At 32.2% G+C, this 20,315-nt stretch overlaps 2 protein-coding genes across 2 annotated transcripts in view; one reads left to right on the forward strand and one right to left on the reverse strand.

Moving 5' to 3' along the window:
- Window positions 1-6,184: 6,184 nt before the first annotated feature.
- LOC107436513 (uncharacterized protein DDB_G0283357) lies at window positions 6,185-15,460 on the forward strand. The gene is made up of 2 exons (XM_016048261.3): window positions 6,185-11,437; window positions 15,352-15,460. The coding sequence occupies exon 1, from the start codon at window positions 6,321-6,323 to the stop codon at window positions 11,421-11,423; it is 5,103 nt and encodes a 1,700-aa protein (XP_015903747.2). The 5' UTR covers window positions 6,185-6,320; the 3' UTR covers window positions 11,424-11,437; window positions 15,352-15,460.
- The window catches only part of LOC107436512 (man(5)GlcNAc(2)-PP-dolichol translocation protein RFT1), a 32,624-nt gene continuing 27,766 nt past the window's right edge, over window positions 15,458-20,315 (reverse strand). The window contains exons 13-14 of the mRNA XM_016048260.4: window positions 20,046-20,166; window positions 15,458-16,483 (exon numbers count right to left, since the gene is read on the reverse strand). Coding sequence (XP_015903746.1) covers window positions 16,310-16,483; window positions 20,046-20,166 — 295 coding nt within the window. The 3' untranslated portion in view covers window positions 15,458-16,309. The remainder of the gene's footprint in view (window positions 16,484-20,045; window positions 20,167-20,315) is intronic.

The raw sequence follows: 20,315 nt of genomic DNA on the forward strand, positions 1-20,315 counted from the left end.
ACAACCCGTTTAGAGGACGGGTCACACACACACACAAAGGAGAAAGGACATAGAACACACAGAGAGAAAAAGAAACATCCATGCCTTGCCCGGGATTCGAACCCAGGACCTTTCTGATGCAAGGACAGTTCCCTGTCCCCTACAATGGCCGGTCGGCAGATAATTGTAGTACATCTTATACATTAAAATATCTATTAATGTTATTTTAATTTTTGTACTGAGAACGATTTTTATTATTCAGAAACAGTGTTATCAATGGAGTATGTTTGATAATGATAAGTTGGTAACACTGTTTCTATATGATCCTGTGCTTAAACTCCTTGAACTGGGATTTCTTAACTAGAACGAAAAACTATTATAATTAATTAAAATCGTAAACTATTATTAATTAATGTATTTAATCCTTATAATTATACTTGGTGAGGAATAAACTTGAAATACTTCCGGATCATTAAGGGTTAAATAAATGTTTTTATTTAGGAATATTCTATTAAGAAATTTAATAATTGCTAATTTAAGTTGATATTAATGGGTAGGGTAAAAGAGTAAAATTTTCTAAGAAATACAATCGTTTTTAATTTAAAATTTAATGGATGAAAACATAAGCAGAGATAACAATTTTCAAACTGAAAACATTTGATGAAAACTTTCAAATTGAAAACATCATGGATTCTCTTATATGTAATATGCATTATACATGTCCCAGTCCTGTATAATGATTTCGACGAATAAATGAACCATTTATGTAATTTCTTTCAATGTCCAAGGTATTTCAATTCAACGACGACATTTCTTTGTAATTTGTTCAGTAACTTCGATATAAATCGTGATATCTAGCAAAAAATACTTCATTATCCACAAAAACAAGACAGATATTCGGCCTCATTGTTTTCACGGTGATCCAGAAAATCCCACGTGTTAGAATAATTTATGGAAATACGTTCCATTTGTACAAATATAATAGTTTGAACTGCGGTGAAGATATTTTTTTCTCTCGGTTCTTCTGCAAGCTATTAACACTGTCGATAAGAGCAAAGATAATGTTCAGTGCTAAGATTAAATCCGCTTAAACACTACAATGAACGCTATTCTTACTGATAAAAATCATTTTTACAACTATTTAGCTCGTAAAATTACGTTTTACCTTATAGCAGTGATTCTCAACCACTGTGCCGCGGCACTTTTGTGTGCCGCCAAATTCTTAAAATGTGCCACCAAATATTGGAAATGATGCAATAAAAATTATAATGCTTTTTATAATTTTTCCATACTTTCACCGTGTGAGCAACTTTGTCGGTGATTGTCTTGTCTCAGACAATCTTAAAATAAGTTAGAATAAGAAGGAAGTGTTTAAATTGTCTTTGACAATTTTAAAAAATTTTGAAATTATAGGTAGGAAACTTAATGACTATTAAAATTATTAATTAACAAAGGAAAGCAAGCTAAATATTAACTTTCAAACGGAAATAAAAACTAATCATTATAGTTAGCTATGCAATAAATAGTTATAAAAACAAATTAACAAAGGATAACTAACAAAAACTAAGCAAACAATTAATAATTAGCAAAAATACTAGTTTTCAAGAAATCACAAAAAAAAAAGAATTAATGTAAAAAAACGAACATATAATAACTATAGAAAACAAGCTAACAATTAATAACTAGCAAAAAAATAAATAACTGTTACTAACTAACAAAAAATTAGTCGGAAGAAATAATTAATCCCTTAATAAGCGTGCTTTTGTAGTACATATTATTTTATTTTTCATAAAATTATTATCACAAACTATTTAACACAGGTAAGTAAACAACTTTCAAACTAATTTTTTTCATTTTGTGCCGTAAAATTTCGAAATCGTTAAAAGTGTGCCGCCACAAAAAAAAAGGTTGAGAATCACTGCCTTATAGATATTAAAGTTGGAACTATATATCATTTTAGGCAAACGGTTGGCAGTGTAGATGTCTTTCTAAGAAATAAGTTTATTTAATTATCATTGATAATTAGAAAAATCCTCATAAGTTAAGGGATTTTTATATTCTTAATTTTTATGGCCATTGTTAAAATTCATCGAAAGAAAATCAAAAGAAACTTTAACACCACATATATATATAAAAGAAATTATTAACACCTTCCTTCTCCCTCCCGTGAAAATGACGGGACGAGGTTTCGCCCTCTATTTCTCGCTCCCGTGATATTCCTGGGCTGTAGTGTTAAGTTGTAACGCGCCAATAGGAATAAAACTAATTAATTTCTTTTGCCCGGAAAACATTTTATTTCTCATTTTACACACCAGATGACAGTACCAGGACATTTTTAAGGTAATTGTAGATAGTTAGTTTATTTTAAACTAGATGTCAGCACTAATCAAATACGTGTATAAAATAATAGGCGCTTTTATGACCGTTTTCTTGAGAATTAACCGATCATTAAGCCTGTCTATTTACACGTACTACGTTATCAACCATTCACTATTTAGTTTTTTTTTTCTTCCTCATATTGAATTCTCGACCTGAGTAGGTAAAAAATCGAATGTTCCAGCATTTATTAGAAAAAAGGCGCTGGAAACTATTCGTAGTATCCCATAATCGACCCTGAAAATGTATAATGATGACAGAGTAATCGACGTCATTATTTCTGGAAATGACATGCACGCACGTTCTGTTTTTTTAAAAATCTGAACTTATTGCGATCAATAAGTGTTTACAATGTATTGACACGTCAACGGAACTCTACTGCTTGGATATTAACAGACCGTTGTGGCTCTATATACGGCACTTTTCTCATTGCACGGATATATTCGGCACTTTCTCATTGCTCTAACCTGAATATTTTTAGATCTAAGCTTTCGGTTTTTCTTCAAGTCTCTTTATACAATTTCAGTGGGCTGTCTCCTACATTGGATTGAATGTTAATAAACAGCTGATGCTTCGGCCAAGACTACATCTGCTGACAACTTAACAGCAGTACAATAGACAAAGTCAAATATTAAACAGTATTTTATTTTATATTATAACCGTTGTGGAACAGCCCACCCAATTCTTAGTTTTACGACTACCAGTATTCGACTCCGTAGCCTTGTAATTTTGATCTCAATTCAGAAGACAATGGGACTCCGGGATCAAGTATTGAGAAAAATGTGCGTTCGTGGAGGTATTTTTGATGGAACTAATCAGCATTTGTGTTACATGTCGAGGAAAACCACGAATATCTTTCACGGCTAGCCTGACTGTAAGGGGACTCTTAACTGATGATCCGTTTACCACTGAGAATATTTCACGTCAGCACTTCGGTCAACCCAGTTTCAGTTCGATCAGCAACAGCTAATCTGGAATGTAAAGAAGCAGCCGGGTAACCTCAAATATGCTAATTAAAAATGCAGACAATATTTTAAGTTACGAAATCAGACACACAAACATACCTTTTTCTCGTCGGATTCGGATTTCTGACCCCCAAAATATAGGTGGTAGTTGCTATATCCAGGAAATATGGTCCCAATAGTTTCGTCAGGAGAGCGCTCCAATCAATATTTGAGTCCCTTAATGTTAATTTTACTTTTTGCGTATTTCGCTATATTTCGATAACTTTTTATGCGAATTGAAAATTTATTTTGCACACAATTATAAAATTCTTTTTTCGAAAGATAATTCTATGCAAAAAAATTTTTTTAGTAATTATTTATTAATTTATTTAATAATGGATGAAAAAATTTTGAATTGCAAGGTATGCAATTTTTTGCATAATTTTAAAGAACACAATTTTGCACGGTAAAATACAAAATTTGAACAAAATCGGTTGAATAGTTCCTGAGAAATCGAATTTTAAATACCTTACTCACAATTTAATTCAATTTCTCAGGAACTATTTAATCGATTTTGCTCACATTTTGTATTTTACCGTGCAAAATTGTGTTCTTTAAAATTATGCAAAAAATTGCATACCTTGCAATTCAAAATTTTTTTGACCGTTATTAAATAAAATAATAAATATTTACTAAAAATTATTTTTCGTATAGAATTATCTTTAGACAAACGAATTTTATAATTTTGTGCAAAAATGTTTCAATTCGAATCGAAAATTCTCGAGATATAGCAAAATACGCGAAAAGTAAAATTAACATTGAGGTTTCATTATAACATAAGCAACATTGAGGGATTAATCGTAAAATACAACATGTCAGGAATATTTTTCTGAAATTTTTAAGTTCACACTAAATGGCTCAAGTATAGTTCGGTCACCAGTATTTGGCACTTGACTCCGCCTTCATCACGTGGTATCCGACGATACTATTTCACTATTTTTGGGAGGAGGCTGTGAACAACCCTGAACAAGGTTGCTATTTGGCGATCGTATGGCAAAAATATTTATTTTGCAATTTTTATGTGCATTTTTTAACATTAAATATTTCATAAATTTAATGACATTTCTTTCCTTTGAGTGAATAGTATGTCTTTTTTGAGACATTTTGCTGCAATATATTTAATTAACTAGAGTAACGAAAGATATAATAGCAGTTGATAAAGCGAAGTAAGTGACTGAAAAAGAATTCACAGTATGGGTTGTCACAATTTCAAGCGCGGGGACGTTTCTCCCTATACTCCCCGTCCTTAAATGAACTCTTCGTCCGAGAAGGTGGAGCCAAGTGCCAACTCCCGATGAACGAACTATACCCTGGAGTAAAAATAGACTACTAAACTATAATAAACAAGCCCATGGAGGTCCTACTGTGCCCATCTGGGTTCAGATATTCTGGTTGGGCGGTCAACTGAGCTTGGTACTCATTTTATTGCCCACTAGAGAGTTGAAAGGGTGAGTCAACCTTGTCCGGTACGAGGATAAAAACTGAAAACTCTATAACTCAAACTAATAAAATTTTGTATACTCCCTCGTGATAGAATTAACTAGCAATGAAGCGAACAATTATTTTTTTTTTATTTCCTATTTTACAGAGTTAATAAATTATCTAGATTTTACCAAAAATTGTATATTTTTGTTCTCAATAATTTTGAAATTCATAATTCAATCCCAAACCTTATTATTAGACTATCAGAAATTTGTTTTAAAAAAAATTCTAACAACTGCCCTGCTCGTCTATCCCGCAAAATTGCTTTCGTATTTCTTTTGGATTGCTTCACTCATTGGATACTTATATACTCGTACTATGTTAAAAACAGGCAACATATACATCGATTTATAGACATTTGTTCAATCTATGTACGACGTGGAAATTACGTTTGAAAAAAAATTTCATCGAATCCCTTGATATATTTAAATTTTAGTGGAGACACAACAGCTCTAAGTCCGTTATTCTGAAATAAACTTGTAATGTTACCTGAACTAAACCAAAGAAAAGGGTTAGAAAACTAATACTAATAAAAAAAAAGGGTACTAAAGCGTAGCTTGATTTTCAGCTCAGTTTGTTGCCCACATGAGAAAAGAAATTTAATCGGTTTTGTAATTATGTAGGCATAATAGTATTGTGCTAAAGTGTTTCATATAACATAGTATAATAAAAAAAAAATTAAATAAATTAAAAACTTCTGATATTTCGATGACATATAAGTTATCGAGAGTTATCCTAACATTTTGAAGTAGATTTTTTTTTAAGTGGTTCTTATAAGCCCGTTATCAATGACTTAATTTCCAAAATTTTGGTATAAAAATTGCATAAAAGAATTATTTTGTTACATTAAATAAAGAGATATGATTTTTTCTGCCCTTCAAAACAAATATAAACCCTTTAAAAGAAATTTTCATTCATGAATAACGAAGGAAACTGCTGCCCCTTTAATACTTATTTAAATTTTTGCTTTAAAAATATCTTTGAATGTTATTGTATATAAATTAAGCTAAAAAGCGAAAAAAAGCACGAACAACTAATGTAGTGAAATTTTCATACAAAGAAAATCTGCGAAATTAATTCATGTGCACACTTTAAAAATCGATTATTTTGAATTAGTATAGATTCAGATTTTATTTAAAAAATGTGTATAAGTATATTTTGTTCGAATTTTGATGTCAAAAACCGCTTATACTGCATTCTTATGCATAATACTATTAAGATCGTGATAATGTATAGATTAAGCTCACACCTCCGTCTCTTATCGCTTTTCTTAAGTATTTGCAGCTGACTTTAAATAGATCCCTATGTCACGATTTTATTTGACGAAAAACTTCTTTGATGTCACATTCCTGAGAAACAAATGAAATGCGCGTAATTATTGTGCGCATTTCACTCCGAAGCACTTCTTAGACTCGCATACCAAAAGAAAAATAAAAGTATACAGATTGATCAGAGATACTCATTTCCTTCAAATGTACGATGACAAGAAGACTTTTATTGATATCTTTGACTCTATTGCTTTTAGCAAAACAGTATGTGGTGGCAGAAGAAGATTTCTGCGTTTGGTGTAACAAAGAAATGGCTAATAATTTCATGAACTGCATCACTGAAAAATTAATGAATGAACCACAATTCGGCAACATTCCTAAAAACAGTATAAATGATGTGAAAAGCAGTATGCTTGCAGCTTCTAATGCTATGACGAGTACTTCGCAGAGTTCTGAGGCGAAAATGCTAAATGGAGCTCTTGCTGGTGAAATAAGTGGGCTAGTTAAATCTCAAATGGTTTTAACTGGACAGAGTGCACACGAGGTTACTGCAAAAATAATGGATATGATTGCAAATTGTTACATAGGAGTAACTGGAAAACCACATGCTCATTTTGTTCGTAATTTAGGGAAGGCAGTTGATTTCATGCTGTCAGAAGATCAAGACGACAATGACAGTCCATCTGCTGTTGCAAGCAGTTCTGCTCAGAGTGGAAATAACGCACCCGTTCAGCGACCTCCTCCCGTGCTTCCACAGGCTCCCTATCAACAGGTTCCAATTAGAAATCCAGGATTCGTTCCATTTAATCAGCGCTCACCTCTTAACAGCCAACCACCACCAAATTCAAAACCAATGCCTACAACAAACGAACAGCCTAATAGGGAATTTCCCATCAACAATGAAAGCCCACGAGAATTTAACCACCAGGTTCCGGTAAACAATCAACATCAACCTACATTCCACCAACAGCCTCCATTGAACAATCAGCCTCCACCAACTTTTAACAGGCCAATTCCTTTTAATGGACAACCTGCGCCAGGTTTTAACAGGCCAATTCCTTTTAATGGACAACCTGCACCGGGTTTTAACAGGCCAATTCCTTTTAATCAGCCGTCATTTATTCAAAGGCCACAATATTTTAATCAGCCCCATCCAAATGCTGATCATCAGTTACCTACAAATAATCAACCATCACCTATTTTAAATCAAGGACCTCAGTTTCCTCCAGGTCGCAATCAAATTGCTCAAGAAAACAGACCTCCTTTTCAGGTCAACAATCTACCGCAAGAAAACAATTTTAAACCAATACCAAACAATTTCCCTAGACAGTGGAATATTCCTGCCAACAATCCCGAGCGACCAACAGATTCAAGTGTTGCTAGACCTATACAAGGTCAGTCACAACCACAAACATTCCAAGAGAATAAACAGACGGAACCAAACAATCTATACCGTAATTTTCCACGAACAGAGCCTAATCAAAATAGAAACCTTCCAAGTATTTATCAACAAAACCCCTCAAATAGTGCTTCTTCTGCAGTAGCAGTTAATAATGTACCTTCAGGTGGAAATTTCAACGCCCCTCCAAATGTTCCGTATTTAGGAATGAATCCAAAAGGGCCCCAGATTCAGACACCAGTATTAGGAAATAGACCTGAAGTTACTCGCATAGAAAATTTAAATCAAAACAGATACCAACCAGGACAATTCGTGAATAGGTTCCCATTAAACGTAGCAAACAGACCAAATGCGGTCAATTATCAACCCAATCAGGTCGCCATAAACAATGCTCCAATTGTTAACCCACCAAATAATCAACCCAATTCGGCTGCCACAGCTGTTGCTACAGCAGTAAATCCATTAAATAATCAACCCAATCCGGCTGGCACAGCAGCAAATCCATCAAACAATCAACCTAATCCGACCACCTCAGCAGTAAATCCACCAAATAATCAACCCAATCAGGCTGGTACAGCTGTTGCTTCCGCTGATAACCCATCGAATAATCAACCCAATCAAGCTGCTGATAATCCATCCAATAATCAACCAAATCAGGTTGCTAATGCTTCAAGTGCAGCTGCTTCAGAAACAGAAACTAGTAATGATGATTCTTCAAACCAAGAACAAGATGGCGAACAAATAGACAACGCACCGAATGCTGAAGCTTCCGACAGTGCAAGTGCTTTTCGCCATCGAAAACACAAGCATAAACCACCACAGGTTGATAATGTAGACAGTAGGGAAGCATGCGCTTTAAGATTTGGAGAAACGTTATTTGTGTATCTAACAAACTCAACCATATTTCCAAAAGTACTTGATACTTCGACTCCGAAATCTTTTGCCTCCATGATTATTCCTGAAGTTAACAAAAGAGCTGCAACCGATAGTGGATATGAAATTAGTGCAGACCAAATAGAGGCTCTTTCTAAAATATATATGATGCGTTTACCAGAAGGTACCAACAGTCAATTATATGGCGAAAAAATGTCAAAAGCTGTTATGGTTCCGTTGTTTCAAACAGGGTTCATTGGAGACGATTGTGAAGCTGAAGCAAAATCTATTGGATCAAATATTTTAAAGTATTTGAAATTAGTTATTCCTTATCTGAATAACATTAAAAGAAAAGCCTCTCAGTCGTCTTCTTCCCCAGCTAATTCACAAAATGGAAATGCAGTCGCTGTTGCATCAGCATCCTCAAGCAGTGATGCAAATGCGGATTCAGACAATCAGCAGTATGATGATGAATATTATACTTACGATGATGGATACACTGATTATAATTCAAACGATTACAATACCAAGCAGGATGTGGATACTACACCTGGAAACAATAAAAATGAATATTTAACGACAACTGCTGACGTAGATGAAAATTGTGATTATGATGAACATTGGCAAGAAACATCAAATACAAATCAAGAACCAGAGGAAAATAATAATAATAATCAAATCAGTTCTTCTGCTACTGCAGAAGCAGATTCTAACTCCCAGACACCATTTAAAAGTTTTGGGAATTTATTTCAGAGGCCACAGACACCCACTCAAGATCAACCCGATAGCTCTTCCTCAAACGCAGGGGCTAATACAGATTCTCAAGCTCCGAGTCGAAGTTTTTGGGCATTTTCCCAGAAACCAAATGAAAATCCTGTTCAATCAAGTAGCTCTTCTACGAATGCGGAAGCTAACTCCGACTCTCAAGCTCCGAATCAAAAGTATTGGTCATATTTCCAAAGACCAAATGAAAATCCAATTCAATCAAGTGGTTCTTCTGCAAATGCAGAAACTAATTCCAACTCCCAAGCTCCGCGTCAAAAGTTTTGGTCATTTTTCCAGAAACCAAATAAAAATTCAGTTCAACCAAGTGTCTCTTCCACAAATGCGGAAGCTGATTCCAATTCTCAAGCTCCGAATCAAAAGTATTTATCATATTTCCCAAGACCAAATGAAAATCCAACTCAATCAAGTAGTTCTGCAAATGCAGAAACTAATTCCAACTCCCAAGCAGCGCGTCCAAGGGTTTGGCCATTTTTCCAGAAACCAAGTGAAAATCCAGCTCAATCAAGTAGCTCTTCCACCGATGCAGGAGATAATTCAAAGTCTCCGTTTGGTGGTTTTTGGAGCATATTTCGAAGACCAAAAGCTGAGCAAGCTTCTTGGAAAGAACCAGGTTTTGCTCCTATTGCTGCTCCAAGCGATAATTCAAATGGTAATCCATCTTCTGCCTCAAACCAAGTACCGGATTCGGTGCAATTGCAAGATTCATCATTAAACCAAAATAAGAGAGAAGATCAAGTGTTAAATGAGGGATCAGATTCTATGCAACCACAACCTAGCCAAGCAGTAAATCAAGGTCCAATACCGAATCAAAATTCAGGACCAAGGCAGTGGAAACCATATCAAGGATTTGCTAATACTCCGAATGGAGGACCAGCCAATACTGGTCCAGGATTTATACCAAATCAAGGACCAGCCAATACTGGTCCAGAATTTATACCAAATCAAGAACCAGCCAATACTGGTCCAGGATTTATACCAAATCAAGGACCAGCCAATACTGGTCCAGGATTTATACCAAATCAAGGACCAGGTGGTGGGCCAAATCAGTACCCTAAACCTATTGGCGGAAGGTTTGGATCAATACCAGATCAAGTAGTTCCTTTTTCAAACCAAGGATTTGGTCCATGGCATAATAGAGATTCTTTACCTGTTCAGGCATCAGAGCAAGCATCGAACCAAGAACCGTCCAATGCAGGACCAGAATACGCCCCAAATCAAGAGATAGATAATTCTCCAAACTTCGCACCTGAGGAAGCGATGACCGATGGCCCAATGGAAGAATCTGGAGAGGGGCCACAGGATGGACCAGGAGAAACCGATTATTGGGGATCTGGAATGGAACCAAATACAGATGAAGAGCAGAAGAAAATGTCTAGTTCTAGTCCAGTTCAAGAATCAGGAGGAGCACCAGATGAAGGACCCGGGAAAACAGATAAGGATACCTTTCCGAATTTAGGACCAGGTGCAAACCAAGGATCGGAAACAAATCCAATCCAAAATTTCAATGCAGAACCTAATCACTCACCGGATCAAAGTGCTCAAAATCCACACACAGGACTTGCTAACTATTTAGCTAATAGTCCTGATGCCAACACCAAATCTCAAATGGAGGAATTAAAAGCAGCGTGCATAAGAAGTATCACTAAAAATGGTTACAACTACAATGAATTAATTTCTACTATGGGAAAAATTTCAAAAGACATGAAAAACATTCATTCAGATTGGAGTGTACCTAAAATATTTTCTTTTACAAATTTCGCAACTATGGTGGCGTGCACTCAAGTATTACAAAATGTTGCAACAGCTATGGCTACGCAAAATGCTCGTCCAAGAGAAATACCTAATAGCAATTCTGCAAATGCAGCGACAACAAATTTTGAAGCACCAGTAAATAGAGGTAATGAAGCTACGATAAAGAGGGAAAACGAAACTCCAACAAACATAATTATTGAAAGAAACAACAATTTCAATGAAAGGCCAGCCATATTACCGCCGAATAATGCACAATTCATTTCAAAATCTGTTTCAAGACCATATGTTTCTCCTCAACAAGGACAGAATAATAGAAATTTCCAAAGAGATTATAACAATGCGCCAAATTACTCCAGACAACCAGCCTTCGGACAACAAAATTCTTTCCCAATAGCTCAAAGACAATCATTTTCTAGTGCGAGTGCATCGGCTAGTGCTTCAGAAAATAATGAATTTTCTGGTGGTGGTCGTGAATATCCAGCTCAGCAAGCAATACAAGTTTAAGGGATTAACACTGGGTAATGTCTTAAATCCTTACTTGATATAAATGTTTTAATTCACGAACAATAACTGGTTAAATAAAAAACAAGCCTTTTAAATTTATCAGGAACAAAAGTTTAGTGAAATTCTTAATACTATTTTTCAATGCTTCAAAAATCATCCTTCGAATTTCAACGATTTTACTGGAAGAATTGTAATTTAAAATTACATAGAAATATCGAATTACAATTTTCATTTATTCTTTATGTACTAAATTTTATTAGCTTAGAATTTAGAACCTTGTTTGCGAGAATAAAGAGCAAATTATTAATTCACGTAAAGTCTGAGTTATAATTCGTAATGTATTGTTTCATAAAGTTAATTTATATCTATTACAATGCAATATGTTATTATTTTGCTCTCATATGATTTGGATTATATTATCGTTCTAGCTGAATACCAGCTTTTCGAATGAGGTCAGAGAAAAGTCACAACAAATCAGTATTAATCAACACTTGGAAATTATACACAAAACTAAAAGACGTATACCGCTCTAAAATTGTATTAAAAAAAAATAGAATTTTGCTTAATAATTACATTTAGGTCATAAAATAACTTCTTAAATATATTTTCTGAAAAGTTTCAAAATGATTTTTTCATTTTGAGCAAAAGCTGGTCTTGTTTTCCTGAAGGTATGTGAAAAACGAGCACTGCAACATTCACCCTTTAACGTTTAGCAAACACTATTCTTCAAACAACAAAGAGCTTAAATATGTCAATTTACTTGGAATGTACTGTCTAGGGTCTGACTAAAATTCTGAATCGAAATTTACTGTTCCGGAAAGGGTTAAAGAGAAAATTTCAACCGTAGCAGTACTGTTGCATTTCCACTTGACAAGAATTGAAACTTAATTTAAGTATCAGACTTAGGTATAAAGAGAATATAGTTTTCAAAGGTTCATTCTTAGAAAAACTATAAGCTCATGTCAACTTTGTTATTCTTTTTTCAATTAATGTGCTACTCATGTAAATTAGAATGTTAAATATAATGTGGCATTGGTATTCCGGTTAAAATAAAACTAGTAGTATTCAGAAACTTGTAAGTCAGGTTCTAGTGAATGTTACTTCAAATATAATCCAGCTTTATGCCCGAAAAAATATTTTGGAATTCTGCCACCTAGGTAGTACAAAATATATTAAGGAATAATGGAATATTTTTATTATTTACAAAACTGCATGTTCCATTAGTATACCTTTGAAAGGGTACCACTGTGTTAGCAACACATATGGTTCTATGTATATGGTTTCATTATTATAACGCGACTTAGCATCATTTCATACAATTATTTTCCTACTGAAACCTCAATGTGATTTACATATCATACAGCTTTAGAGTGTGAAATCATGCACATTAAAGTTCAATGGTCCATAATTCAGTAAAAATGTACTAAATTTTTATTTCCTCCTTATGGATGGCAATGCAAATTTTTTCAATTGTATGGGTGATCTCATGCTCAGAGACTGCATTTGTGAAACGTTAGTTGTTAAATATGGAGATTTATTGCTTTACCTAAAACAATGAATATTGTAGCTAAAGTGTTATTCTGAATTTGCTGGCAAAAAAGCAAAAGAAAAATGATACTCGGGATAAGTGGTACTTCCAATCTAAAAAAGGGAAATGGCATTTTGAACATTTAAAGCGTTTGCCTTTCAATATCTGTTAAATGTAACACACTTTGGAATTCACGAAAGGAGGATAGCATTTCCAGCAATTATTTCAACATCTAAAGTTAGCTAAAAATAAGTCAACACATTTAAACTAATAACTGCGCTCCTTTACTTTAATTTAAATTATCAATCTGGTACTTTCGTGGACTAATAAACTTTGATGTGTGCGAGTGTTATGCTCATCCTGCATATGAAGTTCGGATGTGAAATGTTGAACACTAATGACTAGTCCTTGAGTTCTGAGTTAATTTTAACCATCTTGTACATACATAAAATGACTTCGTCTTTCTGGTTTAGTAATAAAAAGATGGACTGAAATAAAAAAAAATTATTTAATAATTTTACCTTCAATATTGAATTTGCTAAATTAAGAAGCAAATAAATTCTTAAATTTTTTTAATGAAGTAAATTAGTTGCAAATAGGCATTCAAATGTAAGAACTAGTAGTTTCATGATAAGAAATTGTGTATGTCAGGATTTTTTCCATATTATTTTGCTTTTCAATATCACTTTTTTTGAAAAGAACTGATTAAAAATTTAAAAAAAGAAAGAATTAAGAATATAAAAGCCAGTAATTAAAAGACATAATCTCGCAGTCAGCTTACACAATTATATCTGCAAATTAGAGTGCTTTCTAATATTGTATTAACATAGCCAAAGCATAATATAACAATGTTAGAAGTACCAAAAAAAACACATATCAAGCAAAAAACATAAATTCATGTAAAATACAGAATGAAACGAAAAATGTAACACATAAAGCTAGTAACGAAATCAAATGTCTATTTATTTATTGACAACTTGAAAAAATGATTTTAAAATATTTTCGTAAAGATTTTGCCAGATTACAAAATATGAAATTAAATGGAGCAGAATGTTTTATATATTTTATGTCTTGTTGTTACTGAAGTACAGAATCACATTTGATCTTTGTTACCTTGGATTGCCCTGAAACTTAGTTTGTGCAAGATAATTATTATACTGGATAAGATAAGTTAATAATTAATAAGAAATGAAATTTTAATTATAATATTTATTGAAAAAATCCTTTAATAAACATTAGAAGACTTTTAGCCACGGATTTACCCGAATTGAAGTTGTGTAAATAAATTCGTTAATAATTTTAACACACAATTAACTCAATTTAATTATATTAGTTGAATATAAATTGTTTTTAATCAAATTTTGGAAGAGTTTGTTTATTTGATTTTTGGGAAAATAAACAATAAATAATAATTATTTACATGGAATCATCTTCGGATAAATAAATTTTACAATAATGTAAAAAAAAAATGTTTTGATTCACTATAAAAGTACTGGAGAACTGGTGAAAGATGCAAAAAGTAATATTAACAATAAGAGGTTCAAACTTTAAACCTTTCTCTTAAGTAAACTATTGAGATCATGTTTTTTAGATTCCAAATCCAGATCTGTTAATAATAATAAAATTTAAAAAAATGATTTTTCAGAGAGAGTGCAAATGAAGTTCATTTTGTGCAATGGATAACTTACATTAAAGTAATAAAGTCTAAACATGTTGAGCATAATTTCCAATAAATTAAAAAAAATAATAAGCAGCACCATTTTTGATTTTATGTTTTCAAAATGAGCGGGCTGTTAGGAAACTTTTTAAGATTGTTACATCCGAAAAATGGATTCAACATATTAATTTTTTTTGTTACACTTGTGATTGAAAACTAAACAAGGAGTACAATGCTCATACCCCTTAAAAATAAGAACAAAGTTTAAGTATATGATTCTCAATATCCTGCAAGACACCAGATATTTTTTCATCAAATTGCAAACTTACTTACATAGTTTGTCAATAGATGGGTGCTGCTGAGAAAACTACACGAGAAAATGAGAAAAAACTATTCTCAAAACAGTCACCCTTTGCAACAACAATCCTGTGCATTCTGACGACAAAAGTAATATACTCCCATAGAAATATTTCAATTAGAATGGTCTGACATGCAGCAGAAAACATTGTTTTATAGATTTTTCTAGTCAGTAATGCTACCTGTTAAATAAATTCGTAACTAATTTTAAAATGATTAAATTAAACATTTATATTTTTCTTCAACGGATTTTATAGGCACTTGTTATTAGTAATATATCAAAGTGTATTTTAATGAATTTAAGCATAACTTTTAAGAACTGAATATGTATATTTTTTAATAAATTAAATCCAATACACAATAATAAAATTTTATATTCTATTTAGAAATCGGACACAGAGAGCACTTGTTAAAAAACAAGACGAACTCAGGGAATCAAAGAAGAAAGCTGAAGTGATTGCTTTACGTTTTTGTTAAATAAAAATACACAAGTTACAGTTTAGTATTTTATTGCTTTAAGATTGAAAGAAAAATAAATAACAAAATATATTGCTTTTCATTTTTTCATAAATATTAACTTTTAGAAAAAAAAATATTAGTATCAATAAAATGTATAGAATAACTACTCGTAAAAATGAGTGCTTGTTATAATAACACATTTGAAAATTCTTTAATCCTTTAACTGTTGAGCTTTTAGGTCATATTTGCACAAGAACCTAGTATCAAGTCTTTCCCAAATGACTGATGGTTTACTGCGCTAATCACTTAAGAAAAAAATTTATGATTTGCTGATTTCTGCTTAGAAAACAAGAGAAATCAGTTTTAAAAGTAATAATAAAATTGGTCAACAGACCGCACTGCTAGTTGAGAAAAAATATGCGAACAAAATAAACATCTACAGCAACAACGTGGTGCAATTTGAGAGCTAAATTAACAGAGTCTTAGGAAAAGTCACACAGTAGATATTATAAGTTTTCTCACTCAGCAGTGTTATCTTATGAACTTTCTAGCTTAGTGAGAATTAATAATTGGGTTTCTTTAGTAGGATGCAGCTGACCATACATTTTTGTCTAGCAATTTTTTTAAAAAAGAATTTATGAAATTATTCGTTATTTTGGGGACACATGTTTCTCTATTTAAAAACTGGGTTATTGTGTTGCAAAATAATCAAGTCCAAACAGAGTTTGGAATCAACAGTTAAAGAATTAAATATTGCATTGCCGAATTTCCATAACAAAAATTAAGCGCTTGATTATGCACTGTTAATGTAAATAAGCTATGTTATAAATCACATTTCATATAAAAATAAATTATAAAAATGAATGTTAAGTATCACAGAAGAGTTCAAGTTGATTTCAGTTTAGCATCTGTCTTATTATGCATTCTCCACTGTTCTTGAATGAAACTTATCAAGGCTTTTTCTTTATTCCAAATGATTACAATTAATAGAAGAAAACACCAACCGCCACACAGTAAATGCCATATCCAACGTTTAAAAGTCATACAACAAAAATAAGCCTAAAATAAAGTAATTAATTTAAGTCTAGATTTTCACACAATTTTTTTTAAAAAGAAAAAATATATATTGTTCAATAAACAATGCATATGAAGTAATACATATTTGCTTACTTGTATTTTGAACACATGGTAATGAATAGTTCCCTCAACATTTGATAATAACACAAATCTAAACTTGTTCTGACCACAATTATAGAGTGACAACGTATAACAAGGTTACAATTTAGTGTGGCTCGTACTCCCTAAACATCACTGGTACCAGAGCACACGTCCAGGAGGTGCACTCAACATTCGGTGCAACCTCAAGGATCAGACGGTGCTTACTAGGCTTACCAGCGGCCACCTTAAGTCTCTTTCTTTCGAGGGTAGTGTTAAAATCTTCCTAAACTGCCCCAGGTGCCACAACATGCAGGCTTCTTCCCAACATATCCTGGACTGTCTTGGACTGGATAAGAGGGACATTCTAGAAAACCCACTTTTGGTGGCTGACTTCCTCCGGGTCATGAATTTCATGGACATTGTTTAGTCCTGCTAATTTTGGGGATTAGGAAGAAGAAGAAGAACAATTTAGTGTGTCCCAAAACAAATTCTTTTTTGCCCAGTCATATATTGTTTACTTCATCAAATATTCTAAAAATTTTTCGGTTTGATAATGTTCACTCATGCTGCTTATTTGAACGCCAAAAAAACTTTCAGCTATTCTGGAGCTGTATTGTCAAAGGAAGTGCAAAATCATTTGCTTCCGCTGGAATCAATCAAGAATCACTGCAGAAAATGACAAAAAAGACTCGTCCTCAAAGCGTACAACCTTAAAAAATTCAAGTTCCTTACAGAGAAGAACAAAAGCGTGAGACACGAAAAATTCCCTTAACTTAGCGATGGGAGATAATTCTCTTCACAGGCTGGAAGGTGGTCACTATGGAGCTGGCGTACAACCTCTAAGTTCTGGTTCTTTGGCACTCCCAGAAAATCAGCTTTCATTAAGCATTGCTATAATCTACAGTCTGTCATAGTTTGAAGAGAATTTTGAGCTCTTTGCAAGACACTCCTCATTCTCATAGATTAAGGGGTCTAAATCAAGGTAAAAAATAAAATCTTTGAGTCTGTGGTACTTTTGTAGACCCTGCACCACTTCCGTGACGGAGATTGGGTGTTTCAATAGGACTTTGGACAAAAATGACACAGAAGAGGTGCAAAAACTATTAATCGGATTTCATAACTATGTGGATGGCTGTCCTATTCACTTAATTTCAATGCATGTGGTTAGGGTGTGTGGTAGACAACGTGAAAGTTTAAAGTCACTTAAGCAACCCTTGTGTCTGGAATGGGGTCAATTGTTGAACAAATGCATGTCACCCTTTGTCAAAAATTTCCAGTCCTGTTTAGCACTCTTTTTTGTTGCTACAGGGAGCCACTTTGAAACATCATGAATATGTTTTAAGCAAAGGTCCAAGCTATTATTATTGTGGCTATTCCAAATATCTTTAATAAAAATACATTTAAAAATACTTCAAGACTGTGTAAGTTGTTGCCACACTGTAAGTTTAAATTATTTCAAAGTAGAATTTTGAGAGTAAATTTATAATTCTGTCAAGTAACAAAAAAAATATTAATGAACAAATTAAATTAAATTATTTTTTCGTAACAAAAAATTATGGTTTTGGAAATCTAGGCTGTTAATTAAACCAATGTAAAAAAAGTTTCTAGACATTAAAAAGGAAAAAGTTTCAATTAGACAATTGGTGGATAGTATCCTAATCAATAACAGCACTAGATGAGTTAAATTTTACTTAAAATATCAAAAACCATTTTAAATTAAGCATTAGTATTAAGAGTTCTAACATAGATCATAATAAATAAAAGCAAACATAATACGCTTTTTAATAATATAGAAACGTTAAATTTATAGTTTGTATGCAAATGAAAAAATTTTTTGTCACTAAGCTAACGAAAATATTTGTAAAAATTACACCCAAGTTGATAAAATGCAGAAATGAGAGTAGCAAAAAAGAGGAAATCCAAGAATGAATATATATATATATATATATCCAAAAATTTGACAAAAATGTGCAATTTTTAAACTTTTAAACCATGTGATCATAAATCCTGATGGTTAATTTTAAAACTGTATGAATATGAATCATATGCATGATTTTAAATTGAGAGAATATGAATCCAGATATGAAGCTTTTAAATCTTTGTGAACATGAAACTCTATATAGAATTTAAAAAATGCGAAAATACAAATCATGATGCATAATTTTTAGATTATGTAAATACGAATTACAATGCATAATTTTTAAATCGCACGAATCCGAATCCCAATATCTAACTTTTAAAGCATGTATAAATACGAAAATCGAAGTTTGATACTACAACCGCAAAAACGAATCACGACATTGGATTTTAAGCTCACGTGAATACGAACCGCTACATAGGGTTTTAAAAGCGCGTAAATACAAATCGCGATATTTTATTTTTAAATATCGTAAATAAGAATCACAATGGACAATATTTAAATCGCCTGAATAAGAATAGCAACGTTCAAATTTAAATCAGATAAATACGAAAATAGATGTTTGATAATAATATCGAGACTTTAAAAATGCATAAATACAAAACACAATATTGGATTTTTAAATCTCGTAAATACGAATCATAATGTACGATATTTAAGTAGCGTAAATAAGAATCACAATGAGTAACTTTTAAATCAGGTAAATACGAAAATCGATGACAGATATTAAAATCGCGTGAATAAGAATCGAGATACTTGCACAGTCTGGACTTGGGATTTCTAAAAGTTTGTATTGCTTTTGTTTAGACATAACAAATAAAAATTTACAAGATTAATTGAATGGGCAAATAAATATTTTCACTGCAAATCCACATCGATTTTTTGTTTTTGCTTTCACGCCAAAAAACAGAAACGTCTGAATTACGAAAATACAAGCTATCCAGCGGACGGATAAAAATACGGAAAATCGGAGAAAATAGCTAAAATAAGTAAAAAAATAGAAAGGTTAGCAACTAGGACGTGGTTTGAATTTTCTGTTTATCTTTGAAAATCGTAAATAAATATAATTATTTTATTTTAGTGACTGAATTTTCACAAAAAAAGAGGGAAATTTATAACAAAAAACCCGAAACTTTTAGAGAATCAGAGTTTTTGATAAAAAGACTGAAATTCGAGAGACAAAAGCGAAAATCTGCTAAAATCTCATCCCTGAAAGTGTAAATTTATTTCCTTTAGAAAAAACTAACCTCCAGAAATAAAGAATTTGAAAAATATAAATATAATTAGTTGTGAGATTATGTATGCAAATGCAAGACTCACACAAAAGTTTAAATGCACCATACTTGATTTTTTTATTCCATTAAAGCATATTATTTGCAGTTAAAAATAATTTTTCTCCAAACTTTTTAGTTTGAAATTTGCTGTGTTAAAATCACAATGCATCCTTTTTGAATTATTTGAAAACAAGATTTTTCATCATGAAATTTGATAACACTTTAATTAATAAAATATTTAATACATTTATAAATGTATAAAAGTTTTTACCTCTGTAAAATATGTGATACAGAAAATCACAGACAAAGCCAATAATATTACTGTATGAGGCATTATTTTCATGAGAAACCACATTTTGGATATTTTGAAATAGTTCTGTATGAAAAAGAAGCTGCAAGAAATTTTATTAAAAAAGATATTAGGTAAATGATTTATAAAATCACTAAAAGCATTCATTTTAATTACAAGAACAAAACAATTTTAAAGGGAAGGAAACTGAATGATTTTTTATATGATCCAATTTGAAAAAAAGAGAAAAAA

The sequence above is a fragment of the Parasteatoda tepidariorum genome, chromosome 10 (assembly GCF_043381705.1).
Source record: "Parasteatoda tepidariorum isolate YZ-2023 chromosome 10, CAS_Ptep_4.0, whole genome shotgun sequence".
Taxonomy (NCBI): Eukaryota; Metazoa; Arthropoda; class Arachnida; order Araneae; family Theridiidae; genus Parasteatoda; species Parasteatoda tepidariorum.